This window comes from Pseudozyma flocculosa (genome assembly GCF_000417875.1).
Source record: "Pseudozyma flocculosa PF-1 unplaced genomic scaffold scaffold00007, whole genome shotgun sequence".
NCBI classification, from domain to species: Eukaryota; Fungi; Basidiomycota; class Ustilaginomycetes; order Ustilaginales; family Ustilaginaceae; genus Pseudozyma; species Pseudozyma flocculosa.
In genome coordinates, this window is record NW_006920875.1 from 13604 (window position 1) to 30330 (window position 16727).

The 16727-nt window shown below is 67.9% G+C and overlaps 7 protein-coding genes across 7 annotated transcripts in view; 3 read left to right on the forward strand and 4 right to left on the reverse strand.

Moving 5' to 3' along the window:
* PFL1_02435 (uncharacterized protein) overlaps positions 1 to 305 on the reverse strand; it is a gene marked incomplete at both ends in the record, with an annotated part of 1141 nt that extends 836 nt beyond the window's left edge. Inside the window, 2 exons of the mRNA XM_007879952.1 lie at positions 26 to 102; positions 210 to 305. Of these exons, the coding sequence (XP_007878143.1) occupies positions 26 to 102; positions 210 to 305 (173 nt within the window). The remainder of the gene's footprint in view (positions 1 to 25; positions 103 to 209) is intronic.
* A 415-nt stretch (positions 306 to 720) lies between these two features.
* PFL1_02436 (uncharacterized protein) lies at positions 721 to 2692 on the forward strand (the record flags this gene model as incomplete). Its single annotated transcript, XM_007879953.1, has 2 exons — positions 721 to 1093; positions 1185 to 2692. The coding sequence occupies 2 exons, from the start codon at positions 721 to 723 to the stop codon at positions 2690 to 2692; spliced, it is 1881 nt and encodes a 626-aa protein (XP_007878144.1).
* A 351-nt stretch (positions 2693 to 3043) lies between these two features.
* Positions 3044 to 5170, reverse strand: PFL1_02437 (uncharacterized protein; the record flags this gene model as incomplete). Its single annotated transcript, XM_007879954.1, has 1 exon — positions 3044 to 5170. The coding sequence occupies one exon, from the start codon at positions 5168 to 5170 to the stop codon at positions 3044 to 3046; it is 2127 nt and encodes a 708-aa protein (XP_007878145.1).
* A 581-nt stretch (positions 5171 to 5751) lies between these two features.
* PFL1_02438 (uncharacterized protein) lies at positions 5752 to 9870 on the reverse strand (the record flags this gene model as incomplete). The annotated part of the gene is made up of 1 exon (XM_007879955.1): positions 5752 to 9870. The coding sequence occupies one exon, from the start codon at positions 9868 to 9870 to the stop codon at positions 5752 to 5754; it is 4119 nt and encodes a 1372-aa protein (XP_007878146.1).
* An 873-nt stretch (positions 9871 to 10743) lies between these two features.
* PFL1_02439 (uncharacterized protein) lies at positions 10744 to 13377 on the forward strand (the record flags this gene model as incomplete). Its single annotated transcript, XM_007879956.1, has 1 exon — positions 10744 to 13377. One exon carries the CDS (start codon positions 10744 to 10746, stop codon positions 13375 to 13377), a length of 2634 nt encoding a protein of 877 aa, XP_007878147.1.
* A 357-nt stretch (positions 13378 to 13734) lies between these two features.
* PFL1_02440 (uncharacterized protein) lies at positions 13735 to 14673 on the reverse strand (the record flags this gene model as incomplete). The annotated part of the gene is made up of 1 exon (XM_007879957.1): positions 13735 to 14673. One exon carries the CDS (start codon positions 14671 to 14673, stop codon positions 13735 to 13737), a length of 939 nt encoding a protein of 312 aa, XP_007878148.1.
* A 539-nt stretch (positions 14674 to 15212) lies between these two features.
* PFL1_02441 (uncharacterized protein) overlaps positions 15213 to 16727 on the forward strand; it is a gene marked incomplete at both ends in the record, with an annotated part of 2671 nt that continues 1156 nt past the window's right edge. The window contains one exon of the mRNA XM_007879958.1: positions 15213 to 16714. Within this exon, the coding sequence (XP_007878149.1) occupies positions 15213 to 16714 (1502 nt within the window). The remainder of the gene's footprint in view (positions 16715 to 16727) is intronic.

Sequence of the window (16727 nt, forward strand, 5' to 3'; positions counted from 1 at the left end):
GGGGGGGGCTTGGGCTGCGACTCACGACATGGTCTCCTGGAACTTGCGCAGGGTGGGCTCGACGTCCTCATCTGGCCCGCCGAGGTGTTCCTGGACATTTGTCTGCGCAGCGACGAGGGCGGGGAGGGTACGAGGCGTGCACGAGGCCAGATGGAACGAGTGGTGAGCGAGCGGCGTGCCAAGCGGACGGGGGTCGGTTGCCGACTTACGATAAAGGGGGCGTGGGGGATGCCGCGAGGGTTGATCTGGACCTGCTGCTGCTGTGATGTGGAAGCAGCGGACGCTGCTGTAGACGAGGCGGACATGCTGGGCGAGGTGGGCGGTGCCGATGCGAGGATGGCGGTGGTGGTGGTGGTGGTCGAGACGAGCCGTGGCCGCCGCCAGGGACGAGAAGGAATCGACACTCGACGCTGTCTGCCCGCAGCCACAGCCGGAAAATTGGACGCAGCGCAGCTGAATGGCACGGCACAGCAGCGCAGGGCAGGGCAGAGGTTGGGAACAGGTGCGGTCTGTGCGAGAGAGATGGGGCTTTGCACCTCGACCGATGCTGCTTTCAATTGACACCGACGCCCTCTCCCCACCACCACCATCGCCATCGCCATTGCCATCACCATCACACGAAGACTTCACCTCCCACCCTCGGCAGTTAATCGCTTCATCCTCAGCCCCGGCTCACACCCTACACGGTCGCCCCTGCCACACGCCGGCCGCCTCACCATCATGCCTCCTCCCACCAACCCGACCTACATCAAGCCCGCCCAGATACCCGACGCCTCGCCCGCACAGCTCGAACCCATCCTCCTCCGCCTCCTCGAGTGCCCGCGCCAGCTCCTCCCCGACCTCGCAAATGACTGCGCAACCGCCATCGCAGACCTGCCCGACGAGGACAGGCCACGCTCCTATGAGGGCCTCTGCGACGTCGCCCGCTTCTGCGTAGAAGACGAGCCCGGCTGGGACACGCCAAAGCGCGCCCTCTTTATCGGCGGACACCCGCGCATCGGCGCACCCATCACCGCCAACACTGCCGAGCTCAGCGAAGAGAGCAGAAAGGAACAGCTCAAGGGCGGCCAGGTCGACCCCGCCACGCTGGAGCGTACGTCGTCGGCGGCCACCAAAGCGCGCCCGGCCTCGCACCCGCAGCTGACATCTCACTCCTGCCCATCTCCCTCCCTTGATCCCTGCAGGGCTCGCACGCCTCAACGCCCTCTATGAGGCTCGCTATCCGGGCCTCCGCTTCGTCACCTACGTAGCCGGACGATCCCGCGCCGCCGTCGCAGACGAGCTCGCCGCCAACCTCGGTGCCGGCATCGCAGACCTCGCCGCTCCCTCTGACCTGCCCGCCGACCAGGTCAGGCCTCAGGGCACGCACGAGTGGCAGTCGGAGCTCGACCGCGCCTCGGATGCGCTCTGGGAGATTGCCACCGACCGTGCCGGAAAGCTCACCAACGAAGTCGAGTCACAGCCACCGGCCGGTCCTGACGCCGACGGCGGACCAGCACAGCAGGGTGAGAAGACAACGACAACGACAGCGGCAGCAGCGGAAGCGGCGGCAGCGGCCGACGCGACGACGAAGACATCAGCCTCTGAAGCGCCGCCATCCGGATCGGCTCTCGGGACCAGTACCGCCGCCAGGTCCGACGCCGTCGTCGGACAGGACGTCCCCTTTCTCTCGCTCGCCGCCTTCCGCATGCTCGTCCTCTCGTCGCCCGTGCTCGAGTCGTTTTTCGAGTCGGACCTCACACCCTCCTTCTACCTGGAACCCGTACAACGTTCGCAGAGCGGCGGCGCCTACGCCTGGCACACGGCTCCCACCCTTCCCGGCGCACCCCGTGCGGTTCCCGGAGCGGCGGCACCGGCAGCGGCGACTGCGGCAACGGGGGCCACCAAGGACGCCGGCGGGTGGGCGGCGGCGGAAGCAAGCTATAGCCGCGACGTGACGAGCGGCGCGCGGGGCAAGGTGGTCGGCTTCCTCGGCGGCCTGCTGGGAGAGGAGGGCAAGGCCAAGATGACGGCCCTCGCCGACCAGGTGGGCCAGCGGCTGCAGACGCACACCGTCAGCGGGCCCAAGCCGTCGTTTGGGCGCAAGGAGACGCTCGACGGCGGCAAGATGGACACGCAGGAGCTGCGGGACAAGGAGGCCGAGGAGCGGCGGCGCGTACAGGAGGAGCGCAAGGGCTCGCTGGGCAGTCGGCTGGCCAATGCGCTCCGCGGACCGCAGAGGATGGGGGCCGCGGATCCGTCCTCGACATTGGCGTCGGCGTCATCGTCCTCGGCCTCGGCCTCGGCCTCTCCCGGAGGTGGCGGCGGGGCGGACGAGAGGGGCAGGACAATAGACCGACGTCCCTCTGGCGGCGCACCCTCGACGACAACGACAACGGCCGAAGAAAGGCAGAGGAAGAGGATGAGTCTTCGCGGCACCGACCTGGCGACGTCCGGACCGCTCGCCGCGGCCGAGACGCTGCGGGCGGCGCAGGCCGCGCTGGTCGAGGAGCGACCTGCGTTTGTCATCGATGAGGTCGGCGCGAACGGCGAAGAGGAGGAGGAGGAGGATGAGGAGGAGGGGGAGGAGGGGGAAGGCGGTGCCGAAGAGGCGGTGGGCGTATCGCCGGAAGACGAGGGGGAGGCGCAGGGCCTGCTGCGGGGCAAGGAGGCCGCCATGGCAAAGGAGCTGCGCCAGGCTGCGCCCCAGTAGTCGTCGTCGTCGTCGTCGTCGTCGTCGTCGTCGTCGTCGTCGTCGTCGTCGTCGTGGGGTGTGGCGACGGTCTTTCGAGCGAGAGCAGGCAAGTCGGGGATTGGAAGCGAGCGGCAGGAAGGCTGCTCCGACGACGACATTGGCGGAACAAGAGCTCGTGGTCTCGAGGAGGGGGCGGTCTCGAGGAGGGGTATGAGATTGGGGAATAAATCCATCTAGACGACGACGACGACGACGACGAGCGAGCGAAGAGAGACAGACAGGCAGACAGACAGACAGACAGACAAAGGCAATCTAGCAAGACCAAGGCCGAGGTCCACGGTCGGAAGAGGAGGAGGGGCGGTGGGGAGACTAGGAAAGGAGCAACTCGTCGACCCTCTCCGGGGTGCCCTCGACACGGTGCCAGGTGCGTACGACGTCGCCCCACTGACTGAGTTCGACGACGCGCGACCGCCGTCGGAATCCGGCCAGACCGTACCCTGCAAAGCTGGATCCGCCGGCAAAGCAGATCCAGACGCCGTCGATGCGTCGACAGTCCTCGTTGACGTGCATGTGTCCGTGGCAGAGTAGACGGATACTTCCCCCTTGCCTCCCTTGTCCTTGTCCTCGTCCTCGTTCCGACCCTCGTTCCAGCGTCGAGGAAGATTGGTTCGCGTGGATATCGAGGATCGCCTCGAATATCCCGCCCTGCGACTGGCCGCCTTCAAAGGTCGTTATCTCCTCGCGCACCCCCTTGATTAGCGGTAGTCGTTGCCCCAAAGACGAAGACGAAGATGAAGTTGAAGACGAAGGAGGAGCATCCTCCACGTCGACTGGGGCGAATGCTTCGGGGACGGGGATGTGCATAAACAGGATCGAGGGCGGCGCGGCGAGCATCTGCCCCTGATCCGCATCCGCTTCCCACTCCCCCCGTGCGCCCGATTCTCGCCGTCCCACCGCCTCCGCCGCCGAACGACGACGACGCCACGGCTGCGGGCCCAGATCCTCGGCGCCATCGGGACGGTAGGGCCGCAGCGTGGGTCTGCGCGCGTCAATCTTGCGCCGGAACCACTGCACCTGGTCGGCGTGCACCCAGCCGTACCCCGGCTTCTTCCACGGCTTCCACTTGTCCTTTGGCGCGCGCGAGCCCGAGTCAAAGAACCACAGCGTCGAGAGGAGCGTCCGGTCCCGGTGCGGCGAGAACAGGTCGATGTAGTAGTTGCCGTCGCCCGTGACCTCGGCCGGACCGACGCGGCTGAGGCTGTACGGAAGGCTCTGGAGCAGCCGCATCTGCTCGGTGCGCGTGTAGGCGCCCGTCTCGCTGTCGTGGTTGCCCAGGATGGCGGCCCACGGCACCTTGCGCTCGATGAGCGGGTTGACAAAGAGCGGTATGACGCTGCGCTCGTCCCAGCTCGTCGCCTGGCCGTTGAGCTGGTCCCCGCTGAACACAACCAGGTCGGGCTTCTCGGCGTCGAGCCACTGCCCAATGAGCCGCAGCGTGTCGTTCTTGGCCACGCACGCCTCGACCCGCTCCACGTCGCGGCAGGGCTCTGGGTTGACGGAAAAGTGCAGGTCGGCCAGCTGCAGGACCTTGAAGGTGCCGTCGCGCCGGAACGTGGGCGGCAGCGTGCCCGTGCTCGGCCGCGGCGTGCGGCGGATCGAGAGCGAGACGCGCGATGCGCCCATGGCAGGGTGCGCGGCCGAGATGACGCCCGCCAGGCTGAAGCCGGGCCATGCCGGGTTGTCGCCGTAGACGAGGTCGAGCTCGGTGATGGCCTCTTCGTCGTGCGCTGCTGCACCGTCGGCGCCGCCGTCAACCCCGCCGGCGGTGCGAAAGTAGAGGTGCATGTTGCGCTCCTTTGCCCACATGCGCATGTACTTGCTGCGCAGGTCGTTCTTGACCCTGTGCCATCCGGGACCGGTCGGGTTGGCGTCGACGCCGGACTCGACGAGGCGCACCTCTACGACGCGAGGGACGTCGTTCCTGCGGCTCTTTCGGTAGAAGAGGAAGCGCTGGTCGATGGAGCCAAAGAGGTTGCCGAGGATGCCGCCGGACGCGGCGCCAAAGACGGCCGTGGGGTCGAGGGAGCGGTCGACACGCACCCACTTGCCCAGCCGGGCGTCGTCGTCGGGCGTGGTGCGGGGCTGGCAGGCGGAAAAGGGGAGGCAGGACTCGACGGCGATGTCGGTCAGGGGCGCCGGGTTGGGCAGGAAGGGTGCGTAGGTGTCGAGCGGGAACGAGGGCAGGTTGAGCTCGTCCGGTACTGCCTGTGCGCCCGCCGCTTTGCCGCCGCCGCCGCCGCCGAGGTCCTCGTGCTGGACCGAATGAGGGGCGGCGAGGGGATCGTGTTCGAGCACGATCGAGTCGAGGGCCTGCCATCCGATGATGCGGGACGCGTAGGGGGTGCCGTCGTGCGCGAGGTAAAAGAGGGCGGTGAGCATCATGGTGAAAGAGCCCACCACGACCAGGTGGCGCAGCGGCATGCGGCGGCGTGGCATGGCGGGCAGGGGCGGGGCGGGGCAGAAGAGACGGGGATTAAGCGGCGGGCGGTTGCGGGCTGAGGGCGCACTAATCGTGGCGAGAGGGGTGGGGACGAGCCCAGAGCATTCCGCCGTCGTTCGACGAGATGCGGCTGTCTATGTATTGCGGGGGGACCGCGGCGTCTATAGCTCGAGGGTGGCCGGAGTCGAGACAGGCTTGGACGGTTGGTGGTGGTCGGGAGCAAACCAGCTGGCGGGGGGTGGGGGTGGGCTCGAGCCAGCCGCCCCGTGCCCAGGTCGACTCAGGGTCCAGGCGTGCAGGCGGCAGAGTCAGCGCTGCTCGCAGCTGGGTGCACCAGCGGCCCCGCCGGCCTCGCCCCCCCGCCCCGACTGGCCGCCGGCGACACCAAGACCATCGAGGACCACCCTCCTGGCATCACCGGGCTCCTCGCTGTGCCCTTACCGCCGATCCCACCCCGCACGGGCAGCAGCGACAACGCGACGCCATTCGGTCCAGATCTCTATCAATTGACTGCAATCGTGCCTACCACGTCCTCGCCACCGCTACAGTGCTGTGCTCTGCTACTACTCTGCGGCGGCTACTCGTCCTGCTTGGCGCTGCCCACCTCGAACCACGCATCGCGGCAGTCGACGGCCCGCTCCCTCACCTTGCGCTTCGGGTCGTCGATGCCCGTGCCCGGAGCAGCGAGCGCCTTGAGCACCTCGACCTTGTACCGCTGCACCTCGGCCGCCGGCAGCGCAGTCGCAATCGACGACAGCGCCCGCAGCGCCGCGATCCGCGTCGTCGCCACCACGTGCCGCGCCTCGCGCGCATTCTCCAGCAGCCTCCGCACCAGCGTCGACAGGTGCGAAACGACCAGGTCCGTCGGGTCCTTGGACGTCGCCGACCCGCTCCCTCCCAGCGCCGTCGCAGACGCAGACGCAGGCGCCGCGCGCAACCGCCGCCCCACCTCGACCGACACCAGGATGCCGTCGGCGGCGCTCATCCTCGCCCGCGCATCGGGCAGCGACAGCGCCTGGATCAGCAGCGGGAACAGCTCCACCAGCTGGTCGCTGATCGTCTGCGGCGGCAGGTACGGCAGCAGCGACGACAGCGCGATCAGGTACAGCGTCTTGGTCCACGCCGACCCACTGCCGTTGCCCCGGATCAGCCTCGGCAGCAGCGACGAAAAGAACCGCTGCCGCGACAGCAGCCGGATCGTGAAGCCGTTGGCCTTGGTCACCACCCCGTCCTCGGTCCTCGCCACAATCTCGAGCGATCGCGACGCGTGCTTGGCCGCCGCCCACCGAGGGTCCTTGTCGTCGGCCCGCGCCGCATCGCCGGCCGGCGCGTCAAAGATCTCGTCGAGCACGCGCCCAATCATCCGGTCGCCCTGCTTGCTCGCCTTGACCGAGAAGCCGCGCGCCATCCACATCCACGCCTGCTGGGCCCGCCGACGGCGCACCGGATCCGGGGCCGCATCGCCCGACGACACGGGTAGCACCTCGGTCCGCCACAGCTCGTCGGCGAGCGACTCAAACTCGGCAGCGACGGCGGCCTGCGTGTCGTCGACGTGCTTGTTGATGCACGAGCACAGCATCCACATCCCCGCCTGCGCCTGCAGCTCCGACACGCCGGAATTCAGCGTCCAGCGCAGCAGCTGGCGCACAAACGCGAGCGCCGCAGAGCCATCGCCACCGCTCGAGGCATCCCCGAGCGACGGGATGCCGGCCTCCTTGCCGCTGGCGACGACCGCCGCGCTGAACAGCGCCAGACTGTCCCGCTTGGCCTTGCTGAAGGACGATGCGTTGTCCTCGACGTCAAAAGGACGGAAGTTGCCGTTGCCGAGCGGCGAGTTGGACGGGATCAGCGAGGCGCCGTTGTTGCCGCCGTCGGCGCCGCCGACGGGGATCGGCTTGGCGCCGCCCGAGAAGGTCTTGTTGAGGATCACGAGCAGCTCGCGCTGCTTGGCCGTGTCGAGCGCCTTGACCAGCGTGCCCAGTAGGCGCGCCGAGTCGGCGATGATCTGGGCGTGGGCGCCGATGCCGAGTCGGCGCGGGCTGGACGACTCGACGTCGGCCTCGGCGGCCGCCTCGAGGCCGCTGAGCGCCAGCACCACCAGGCGCGGCGGCAGCGCCTGGCCGTACTTTGCCAGGTCCCGGTGGCCGCGGCGCTTCTTTTCGTCGAGCAGCGTCTGGAGCGTCAGGATGAGGCCGCGGGCGTAGCCGAGGTTGGCCTCCTCGAGCGCGCGCACCTCTTCCTCGATCGCCTCGAGCGGCTTGTCCTCCTCGGTGGTGTCGTCGACGCCGAGGATGCCGGCGGACCGGCTGATGGGCACGCAGCAGAGCTCGAGGCGCGTGAAGAGCTTGACCACGACGGCGTCAAAGAGGTGGGGCGCGACGCAGAGGTGCGAAATGGCGCCGAGGCTGCGCCGGATACTGGCCTTGGACTGGTCCAGGAGCCCCTCGAGCTCGTCGACGGGCTGGCCGGCGGTGCGCGACTCGGGGTCCTGCGATGGCAGCATCCGCTCGGGCAGACCCTCGAGGAGCACCGGCAGCACAATCTCCTCGATGAGCTTGGACGTGGCGCTCTTGCCCGCAGGGCCTCCGGCCGCCCGCTCGTTGGCGACCACCTCGATGGCGCAGAGCGCCTCTTCGCGCACGTCGTCGCCCTTGACCGAGGTGAGCAGCTCGGCGACCTCGCGTGTGAGAAAGGCCGTCTCGTCGGCCGAGAGGAAGGGCTTGGGCCGCGCATCGTCGGATGCGGTCGGCGCCGCCGGGGCCGTCGCGGTCGATGTGCTGAGGATCGAGATGGCGACGACCGACGAATAGGCCATCAGGGCGGAGCGGCGGTACGACGTCGAGCGGAGGCCGTTGGACAGCGACGAAAGCAGGTCGCCGAGGAAGGCGTCGAGCGGACGGTTGTCGCCCTGGTAGGATCGGCGCAGGTCCTTTGCAGGCAGCATCTGGCCGGAGCCCTCGCGGAAGCTGGCATCGTTCGCGGCCGTGGCGTCGGTCTTCGGAACAGTCAGTGCAGCCGGGCTTGCCGCCGCCGTCTCGGCCCTGTCCCTGTCCTTGGATGCCTGGACCGCCTCCGAGGCGCGGTAGACGCGGGCGAGCGCCTCGAGGACCTCGCCGACGCCGTTGAGGATGGGGGTGCGCATGGCGAGGTCGGCGGGCTCGGCAAACATCTTCATCATCTGGTCCATGAAGCCGTAGGTGGCCAGGTAGGCGGTCGAGGGCGATGCGCGGACCATGCAGCCGAGAACCTTGATGGCGGCCTTTGCGAGCGACTTGCCGGGCTCCTCGAGCTCGACGAGGCAGTCGTGGACCATCCTGGGCGCGATGCCCTGGGGCGGGTCGATGCCGTCGTAGAGGACGTGGAGGAGGGTGGTGAGGGCGTCGCACGACAGGTCGCAGGTCTCGTCGTCGGTGGCGTGGAAGATTTCGATCTTGAGCCCCTCCCACAGGCGCTTGGCGTTGGCGTCTGCGGCGGCACGGCCGTAGACGGGGGCGGCGGCGATGATGGTGCGGAGCGTGTCGAGCTTGGCGGGTCCACCGGCGGCCGAGAGCTTTTCGAGGAGGAGCGGGTAGCCGAGCGGGGCCATTGCGGGCGAGGCGCAGAGGGCGGCGCGGAGGGCGAGCTTGAGGTCGTCGGATGTGATGCCGTAGGGGTCGTCGGGCGGGGGGCGGAAGGTGATGGGGAAGTAGCAGAAGGTGATGTCGAAGAAGGCCTCTGTCATTTCGCGGTCCATCTGCCACTCGGTGAGGAGGACCTTGTCGACGCCAAAGAGGACCATCAGGTTGCGCGGGTCCTTTTCGCCCGTGACGAGGCGGACGTAGCCCTTGAGGAAGGGCTTCCCCTCGCACCGGTCGGGGCGGGCCTCGGCGGGCAGCTTCTTTTTGATGTCGTCGTCTTCGTCGTCGTCATCTTCGGCGTCGTCATCGCCGCGCTGCTGCTTGTCGAGGTCCATGGCGGTTGGGCCATCGCCCGTGCTGTGCGAGTTTGGATCGCGGTACGACTTGAGGCTGTTGCGGTGGTGGGCGACGAGCGAGTCGAGGAGGCGGTAGACGAGGAAGCGGAGCGACTGCGGGTGATCGCTGGGTTTCACGTGTTGGAAGAGGGCGGTGCAGACGGCGTGCGCCTGCTCGAGGCCGAAGCCCTTGACGGGGGCGGCTTGGCTCGGCTGCGTCGGAGGGGGCTGGCTCGAATGGCACGCCGAGAGGGCGGTGAGGGCGCGGAGGCAGGATACGAGCATGGCGCTGCCCTGGAGCGTCTTTGCCTCTGCCTCGTTTCTGCGCGCGCGCGGTGCCGTCTCGGGGAGCACCTCGGGCGCGTTGGCGGAGCGGATAAAGCTGTCAAAGATGAGGACCGAGTCCGAGACCTTGTCCGCGAGGAACGTGGTGAGCGTGCGGACGGCCTGGATGGTAAAGATGTCGGCGACGGCGATCCGGGCGGGGGACGCGGCGGCGGAATGAGGTACCGATGGCGTCGGCGCGGGCCGTGCCGGGTCGAGAAAGTGGCAGGTGATTTCGGCGAGGAGCTGCACCGCCCGGGTGCGCTGCTGCTCGTCTTGGCTGGTGAGGTACTCGCCCATGGACCGAACGATGCCGAGCAGCGACACTTTGCCCGCCGAGAGATCGTCGAGCAGCGAGGGCGGCGTGTGCTCAAAGGATCCGACCACGTAGGCGCGGATGGCCTGCGCGTGGTCCGCCATGGTGGCTGGCTGGCTGGCTGGTCGTCGAGCGAGGCAGGGCTGTGGGGGAGCAGTCGAGTGGGTGCAGCGAGGGGGGCGACAGCAGCAGCGGCGGAAGTGCCGATGACGGTGACGATGCTGCACGACCGAGTGGGAGGAGAGGGCAGCCGGGTGATCCGAAAGGGGGGAGGAGCGAGCGACGAGGTCGAGGTCGAGGTCGAACCAAGGCGAGGTGGAGTCAGCCGGCGTGGGCCTGGCCTGCCTGGCTGCCCTTTGGCTTTCTTCGCGTCCCAGCCTCATGTCACCCACCCAACTCGCCCCGATCTAGGCCCGATCCATCAGTCTGGCTTGGCCCACACGTCTCGGCGACTAAAGATGTCTGGGGCCAGCCTCCACATCAGACGCCAGGCGGGTGCGCCGGGCCAAGGTGACTCTGCAGCAGCAACAGCAGCAGCAGCAGCAGCTTGCATCAAAAGCCACCGAGCGGAGGCCAGGCGCACAGATGACGCCGCCGTCATGGCCGTTGCGGATGACCCGGCCTGGCCTGGCCTGGCCAGTCGGATGGTCCGGGAGCGGCTGGGTCGCCGCCAACAGCCTGCCGCCTGCTGCCTTGCCTGGTGTGGGCCTGCCTCTGCCCTTCTGTCGTCCGCCCTCCTCTGGCCCCCCGCCACCACCACCACCATCGTCGCCATCGCCGCCATCGCCCCGCCTCGCCCCGCCTCGGCCAGCCATCTCGCCTTCAACCCGCTCTACTTCTTCCTCTGCCTCTTGTCGCCTGCCGCTCTGACCGCCACGATGCTCTCGCGCGACGCCTCCATGGGACCCATCGAAGACACCGACCCTCCCGACCAATCAACGCCAGCAGACGCGGCCACCACCACCACCACCACCACCATGGCGTCGACGGCAGCGACAATGATGACGGCTACCCCGAGCTCCAGCCTGCCCCGCATACAGGTCCATCTGCCCGCCGACCTCATCCCTGACCGCCTCGTCCTCGGTCTAAATCAGATCACCGCTCAGCAAGTGCGCCAGGCCACCATCCGCATCTCGAACCGCGGGCCTATCCCCGCCCAGGGCATCGTCCCTCCTGCCGCTCAGCCCTCACCCTCCTCATCCTCGACCTCAGCCCCGTCCTCGAGCCAAACCCCTCGTCCCGTCCCGCTCTGGTGCTGGAACGTCGTCTTTCTCCCAGACACGGCCATCAATGTCAAATCGTGGAGTACATCCACCTCGTCGTCAAACTTTGCACCTCTCCAAGACCGCAACGCCTCAAGCGGATTCGTGCAGGAACCCTTCATCATCAGCGTCAGATACCACCCGGACCGACCCTCGAGCGCATTCCGCGCGCTGGGCCACATCCTCGCTACGACGAGGTGCATTGCCACCACGGCCATCGCTTCGGACTTAAACAGCGACGTAGACGACGGCGGAGACGACCTCGGCCATGGCCACGACCACGCCCCGCTCCACCCTAACCTCTTTGCCCAGCATCCGATTGACGACCCTACACCGCGTCGCTGGCACATCTCCCCCTCGCTCGCAAACGCGCGCCTCAATTACACCGAGACGGCCAACTTCACCACCGTCGGCACCATGATCGACTGCAGCCGCAACGGCGTCCTCAACGTCGCGAGCGTCAAGTTCCTCTGCCGCACCCTGGCCTGCATGGGCTACAACATGCTCCAGCTCTATACCGAGGACACCTACAAGATCCCCGACGAGCCCTTCTTTGGCTACCTGCGCGGCGGCTACTCGGACGACGAGCTGCGCAGCATCGACGACTACGCCCATAACCTCGGCATCGAGGTCATCCCCTGCATCCAGACGCTCGGCCACCTCGGCCAGATGCTCCAGTGGCCCCGCTTCCTCTCGCTCCGCGACACGGCCGAGGTGCTGCTGGCCGAATGGCCCGAGACGTACGCCATGCTCGAAAAGATGATTGCCGCCGCCACAGCCCCCTTTCGCAGCAGAAAGATCCACCTGGGCATGGACGAGACCCACGGCCTGGCCCACGGCCGCTACTACTCGATCTTTGGCCACGCCAACGGCAAGGACGGCTCCCGCGTCTTTGCCGAGCACCTCCAGCGCGTCGACGCCATCTGCCGCCGCATGGCACTCGAGCCCATGATCTGGAGCGACATGCTCTTCTGCCTCAGCTCGCGCAACAACAGCCTCACGGGATACTACGACTCGGCCAAGCCCGCCGATGCCAGCGTCGAGGGGATACCGGACGGCGTCGACCTCGTCTACTGGGACTATTACCACACTTCGCAGCGCAGCTACGCCAGCCGGATCGAGGGCCACCGCGAGCTGCGTGGGTCGAGTCCGTGGACGGCGGCGGGCAGCTGGACCTGGTCGCGCTTCTGGACGGCGCTGCCCTTTACGTTTGTCACCTGCCGCGCCAACCTCAACGCGTCCAAGCAGGCGGGCGCCGGTGTCGACCACGTCTTTCTCACCACCTGGGGCGACGAGGGTAACGAGGTGGACCTGTGGTCGTCGCTGCCGGCATGGTCCTACTACGCCGACCACGCCTATACGCCCGACGACGAGGTCGACGTCGAGCTGCTCAAGGCGCGCTTCGATGCCGTCGTCGGCGGCCAGTTTGACGACTTTGTCCTCGGCTCCAAGCTCGACGAGCACTCGGACGACGAGACGACGCACCCGGTCGACGACCGCATCCATTTTGCGCCCAACACGAGCAAGTGGCTGCTGTGGAGCGACCCCGTGGCGAGCTTTGTCGAGCCCAGCGCGGCGGCCGCCGGCCTCGACCTCGAGCGGCACTATGCGTGGCTCGAGGAGGCGCTGCGCGAGAGACTCGAGGGGACCGTCGTCGAGACCGACGACCGCGAAGACCGGAGCGACGACCGGAGCCGGAGCACTGACGACGGCGATGAGGGCGACGACACCATGTCGGACAGCTCGGCCGGCGCGCCAAGCTACCTGACGCGGACGCTTTCGGACCACCCCTTCAACGCGCGGCTGATGCTGCCGCTGCTCCTCTCGCGCGTCCTGTCGCTCAAGGCGACGCTGCGCACGCGCCTGCACCGCGCCTACGTGGCGCACGACTGGCCGACGCTGGGCCACCTTGCGAAACGCACGCGGGCGTGCCTGGAGGCGACCAGGCGGCTGTGGCGATACCATCGACAGGTGTGGATGAGCCTGTACAAGCCGCAGGGGTGGGAGACGCTCGAGCTGCGGTACGGCGGGCTGGTGGCGCGCCTCGACACGCTGACGACGCGCGTCGAGGCGTTTCTGCGGTTCCTCGACGCGGGCGGCGAGGTGGGTCGGCCGCCGTCGAGCGGCGGAGATGAGACCGACGCAGCAGCCGGGCCGAGGACCGACGTCTTCCTCGTCGACCCTGCCGCCCATGCAGACGGCCAAGGGCATGGGCATGGGGCAGGAGAAGCGGCGGCTGAGCAGGTCGTGTATTGCCTGCCGGAGCTCGAAGAGGACCTCAAGATTGTCTATGGCAGCGCCGAGCAGCTGCTCGATTATCATCGCGTCAGTAGACCGACCTACTGCTAGAGGGGGAACGCTCCAATAGACTGTAGACTCCAGGGTTCAATCTCGTCGGCGACACTCCGCGGCTGGCTGTGGAGGCGACGGCGAGAGAGGGGCGGCGGTGTCGCTGCGGGCACACGGGGTCGGACAAGGGCGAGGTGGGCAGGCATCACGACGTCGCGTCGTAGGGGGGGAAGGTTTGGATTGCGATTTCGATTCTCGGTCCGCAGCAAGTGCGAACGAGGCCAGAGGGTGCGGGGCGGATCCGAGGGGGCACCGCATACCCTCGCCAAACTATGCTGCTCTGCTCCATCCGTCTTGAGATGGCCGTCGCTCGACCCCAAACGACGTTGCGATGCAGGCCGAGGGTAGGCGGAACGGCTACCAGACGAAGGGGACGAGGACCTTGCGCCTCGGGTAGTCCTTTCCAAACTCCCTCTTGTAAGCCTTGTGCTTCTTGACGGCCCAGATGGCCATCTGACCGGCGCTGACGGCGGCAAAGGCAGCAGCGGCCGGGTTGAGGGTGAGGACGGTGAAGGCGGACCAGGCGAGGATCTCGAAGGTGTAGTTGGGGCACGAGACGAGCTCGAATGCGAATCCGCGCGGGATCTTGCGGACGCGGGTGCCCGCGGGGCGGAGCCAGCTGAGGATGAGGTGGCAGTAGGCATTTGCGAGTTCGGCCAGGACAAAGACGGCCGTGCAGCCGGCGAGGAAGGCGTCCGAGTCCTGCAGCGTTCCCTGGAGGCGGTCGCGCGAGTAGTAGGGCGAGTAGACGCCGAAGGCGAGGAAGACGCCCGAGAGGATCCAGTAGTGGAACGAGTTCTTGAAGATGTTGAAGAGGGGCATGGTGCCGTTGGAGAAGCGGTGGACAAAGAGGGTCTCGAGCTCACGCTTGGCGTAGTGGGCCAGGACGAGGAGCAGGGCGAGGGTCTGCATGCGGCTCGGCTCAAACTGCTTCCTCCAGATGGTGCCCGCAAAGGTGTACATGAGCGGGTGGATCCAGAGGGGACCGGCGTACTCGGTGAAGAAGACGGTGGCCCATCCGACCTGCGGGCCGAGGTCCTTGACGTAGAGCGTCTGGCCCGGCTGCACGCCGAGGTCCGGCAGGGAGCGGGCGTCGTCGAGGAGCGGCTTCTTGTCCTCGGTCGTGATGCGCTGCCGCTCGGCCGTGAGGCGCGCCGACTTGGCCGCAATGGCCGCTTTGAGGTTGGCCAGCGTCGGCTGCGCATTGGGCAACGTCAGCGTGAGCGGGAAGCCGCGCGAGGCGGGCTTGCCCGGCGCGACGCGCTTGTCGACGGTGACGGTGAACGTGGACGACATGGCAGGCGGGGCGCGCGGAAGGGGGATGGGCGGCGGAGGGGACGACGCAGAGGGTGGACGTGGTGGTGGTCGTGAGGAGAAGAAGAAAGCGGGTCGCGAGCCGGGGTCGGGTGGCGGAGGTTGGCCTAAGGGGCCGGATTGGATCGGCAGTCGGGTCGGTCGGCTGCCTCTTTTGTCGTTTTCCCAAGCAGCAGCAGCAGCAGCGAGCGGCGAGCGGCAAGCGGCAAGCGGGGCGTTACGCCTGGGTGGGGCTGGCGAGCCGCCGCCGCCTCTCGTCTCTGTCTGAAGTCGGTGGTCGTGGCCCGAGCCCCAACTGTCGAGGCAGGCCAGGCCAGGCCAGGCCGACTCCCGACTTCCGAAGGGTCGCCGCGACTTTTTTTCCCGGCCTTCCCAAACGCCAGGCCAAGCCAGGTCAGGGTCAGGGTCTAGCGAGCGGGGGCGAGGGCCCGTCGAGGCCTGCCTGCTTCCTACCACCTCGACCTTGTTGGCCGACCGACATCGCACAACTGCAATCACCTTGGACCTCGACGGCGCGCATCATGACGGACCCCTCCTCCTCCTCTTCCCTCTCCGCGACCACGTCGGCACCCGCGCAGCAGCAGCAGGAGCGCCGACGACAGACGACATCGCCAACCGAGGCGCGCTTCCTCCGCTGGTTCCGCACCTCGGGCGGCACTCTGGATGCGCGGTGCCGCATCCAGCCCATCGAGGGCATGGGCAGGGGCATGGTCGCCCTCGAGCCCATCCCTGCCAACACGACCATTTTCACCATCCCGCGCCACGTCCTCCTCAACCTCAACACCTCGGCTCTCTCGGCCGCCATCGCCGCCTCGCCCGACGAAGCCGCAAAGGCGACGTGGGCAGAGATCCAGAAGAAGGGTTGGCTGCCGCTTATCCTCGCCATGCTCTGGGAGAGGCGCCGTGCTTCCCTCGAGTCGATAGGGGCGACTACGACGGCAGCGGCGGCCATCTCGGCAAATGGGGCCGACGCAGACGTTTCCATGGACGATGTCGACGCGCCGCCTAGACCGGACCGCGACAGTGTCGCCGCTCTGAGAAGCCAAGACGAAAACGCCGCCGCCGCCGACGACGACGACGACGACGAGGGCGTCGAGGACCCCTCGAACCCGTACGCCACCAGCCCGCGCCCACCGGGCCAGCAGCGGTGGGGGCCCTACTTTGACATCATGCCGTCGCGCTTCTCGACGCCCATGTTCTGGCCTGCGTCGGATCTGGCCCACCTCGAGGGCACCTCGATTGTCGACAAAATCGCGCGCGACCAGGCAGAGGCCGACTACCACTCGCACCTGCTGCCCTTTGTCCGCGCCCACCCGCTCCTCTTTGGCCCGCCCAACGACGTCGAGACGTGGTACGACCTCGACAGCTACCACGTCATGGGCAGCCGTATCCTCAGCCGCAGCTTCCACGTCAAGAGCAGAAAGAGGGGCAGGGAGGGCGAGGCCGTCGACATGGACGAACGCCCCGACGACGGCGACGACCAGGACGACGACGGCGACGAGGAAGTGGGCGAGGTCATGGATGACGAGCAGGAGGGCCACGAGGAAGGCCCAGATGGCGATGACGGCGCCAATGACAACGACGACGAGCAGGCAGGCGACGAGACCAGGGACACGCACGACGACGACGACGGCGACGGCTCCGACAACGACTCCGACAGCTCCGACGACGACGACGAAGACGAGGCCGAGCAGGTGTCCGACATTAGCATGACGCCAATGGCCGACATGCTCAACGCGCGCTTCGCGTCGGACAATGCCCGGCTCTTCTACAAGTCGCACCTGCTGTGCATGCGCACGACGCGCGACGTCGAGGCGGGCGCGCAGATCTTCAACACGTACGCCGACCCGCCCAACAGCGACCTGCTGCGGCGGTACGGCCACGTCGACGAGCCCAACGGCAACGACGTCGTCGAGCTGCACTCGGACCTCGTCGTGCGCGCCGCCGTCGAGGTCGTCGCCGCGCGCACCGGCACCCGCTCCGAGCGCGCCGCCGTCGAGCGCGACCTGGCCGAGCGCAGGGCGTGGGCGTGCTCG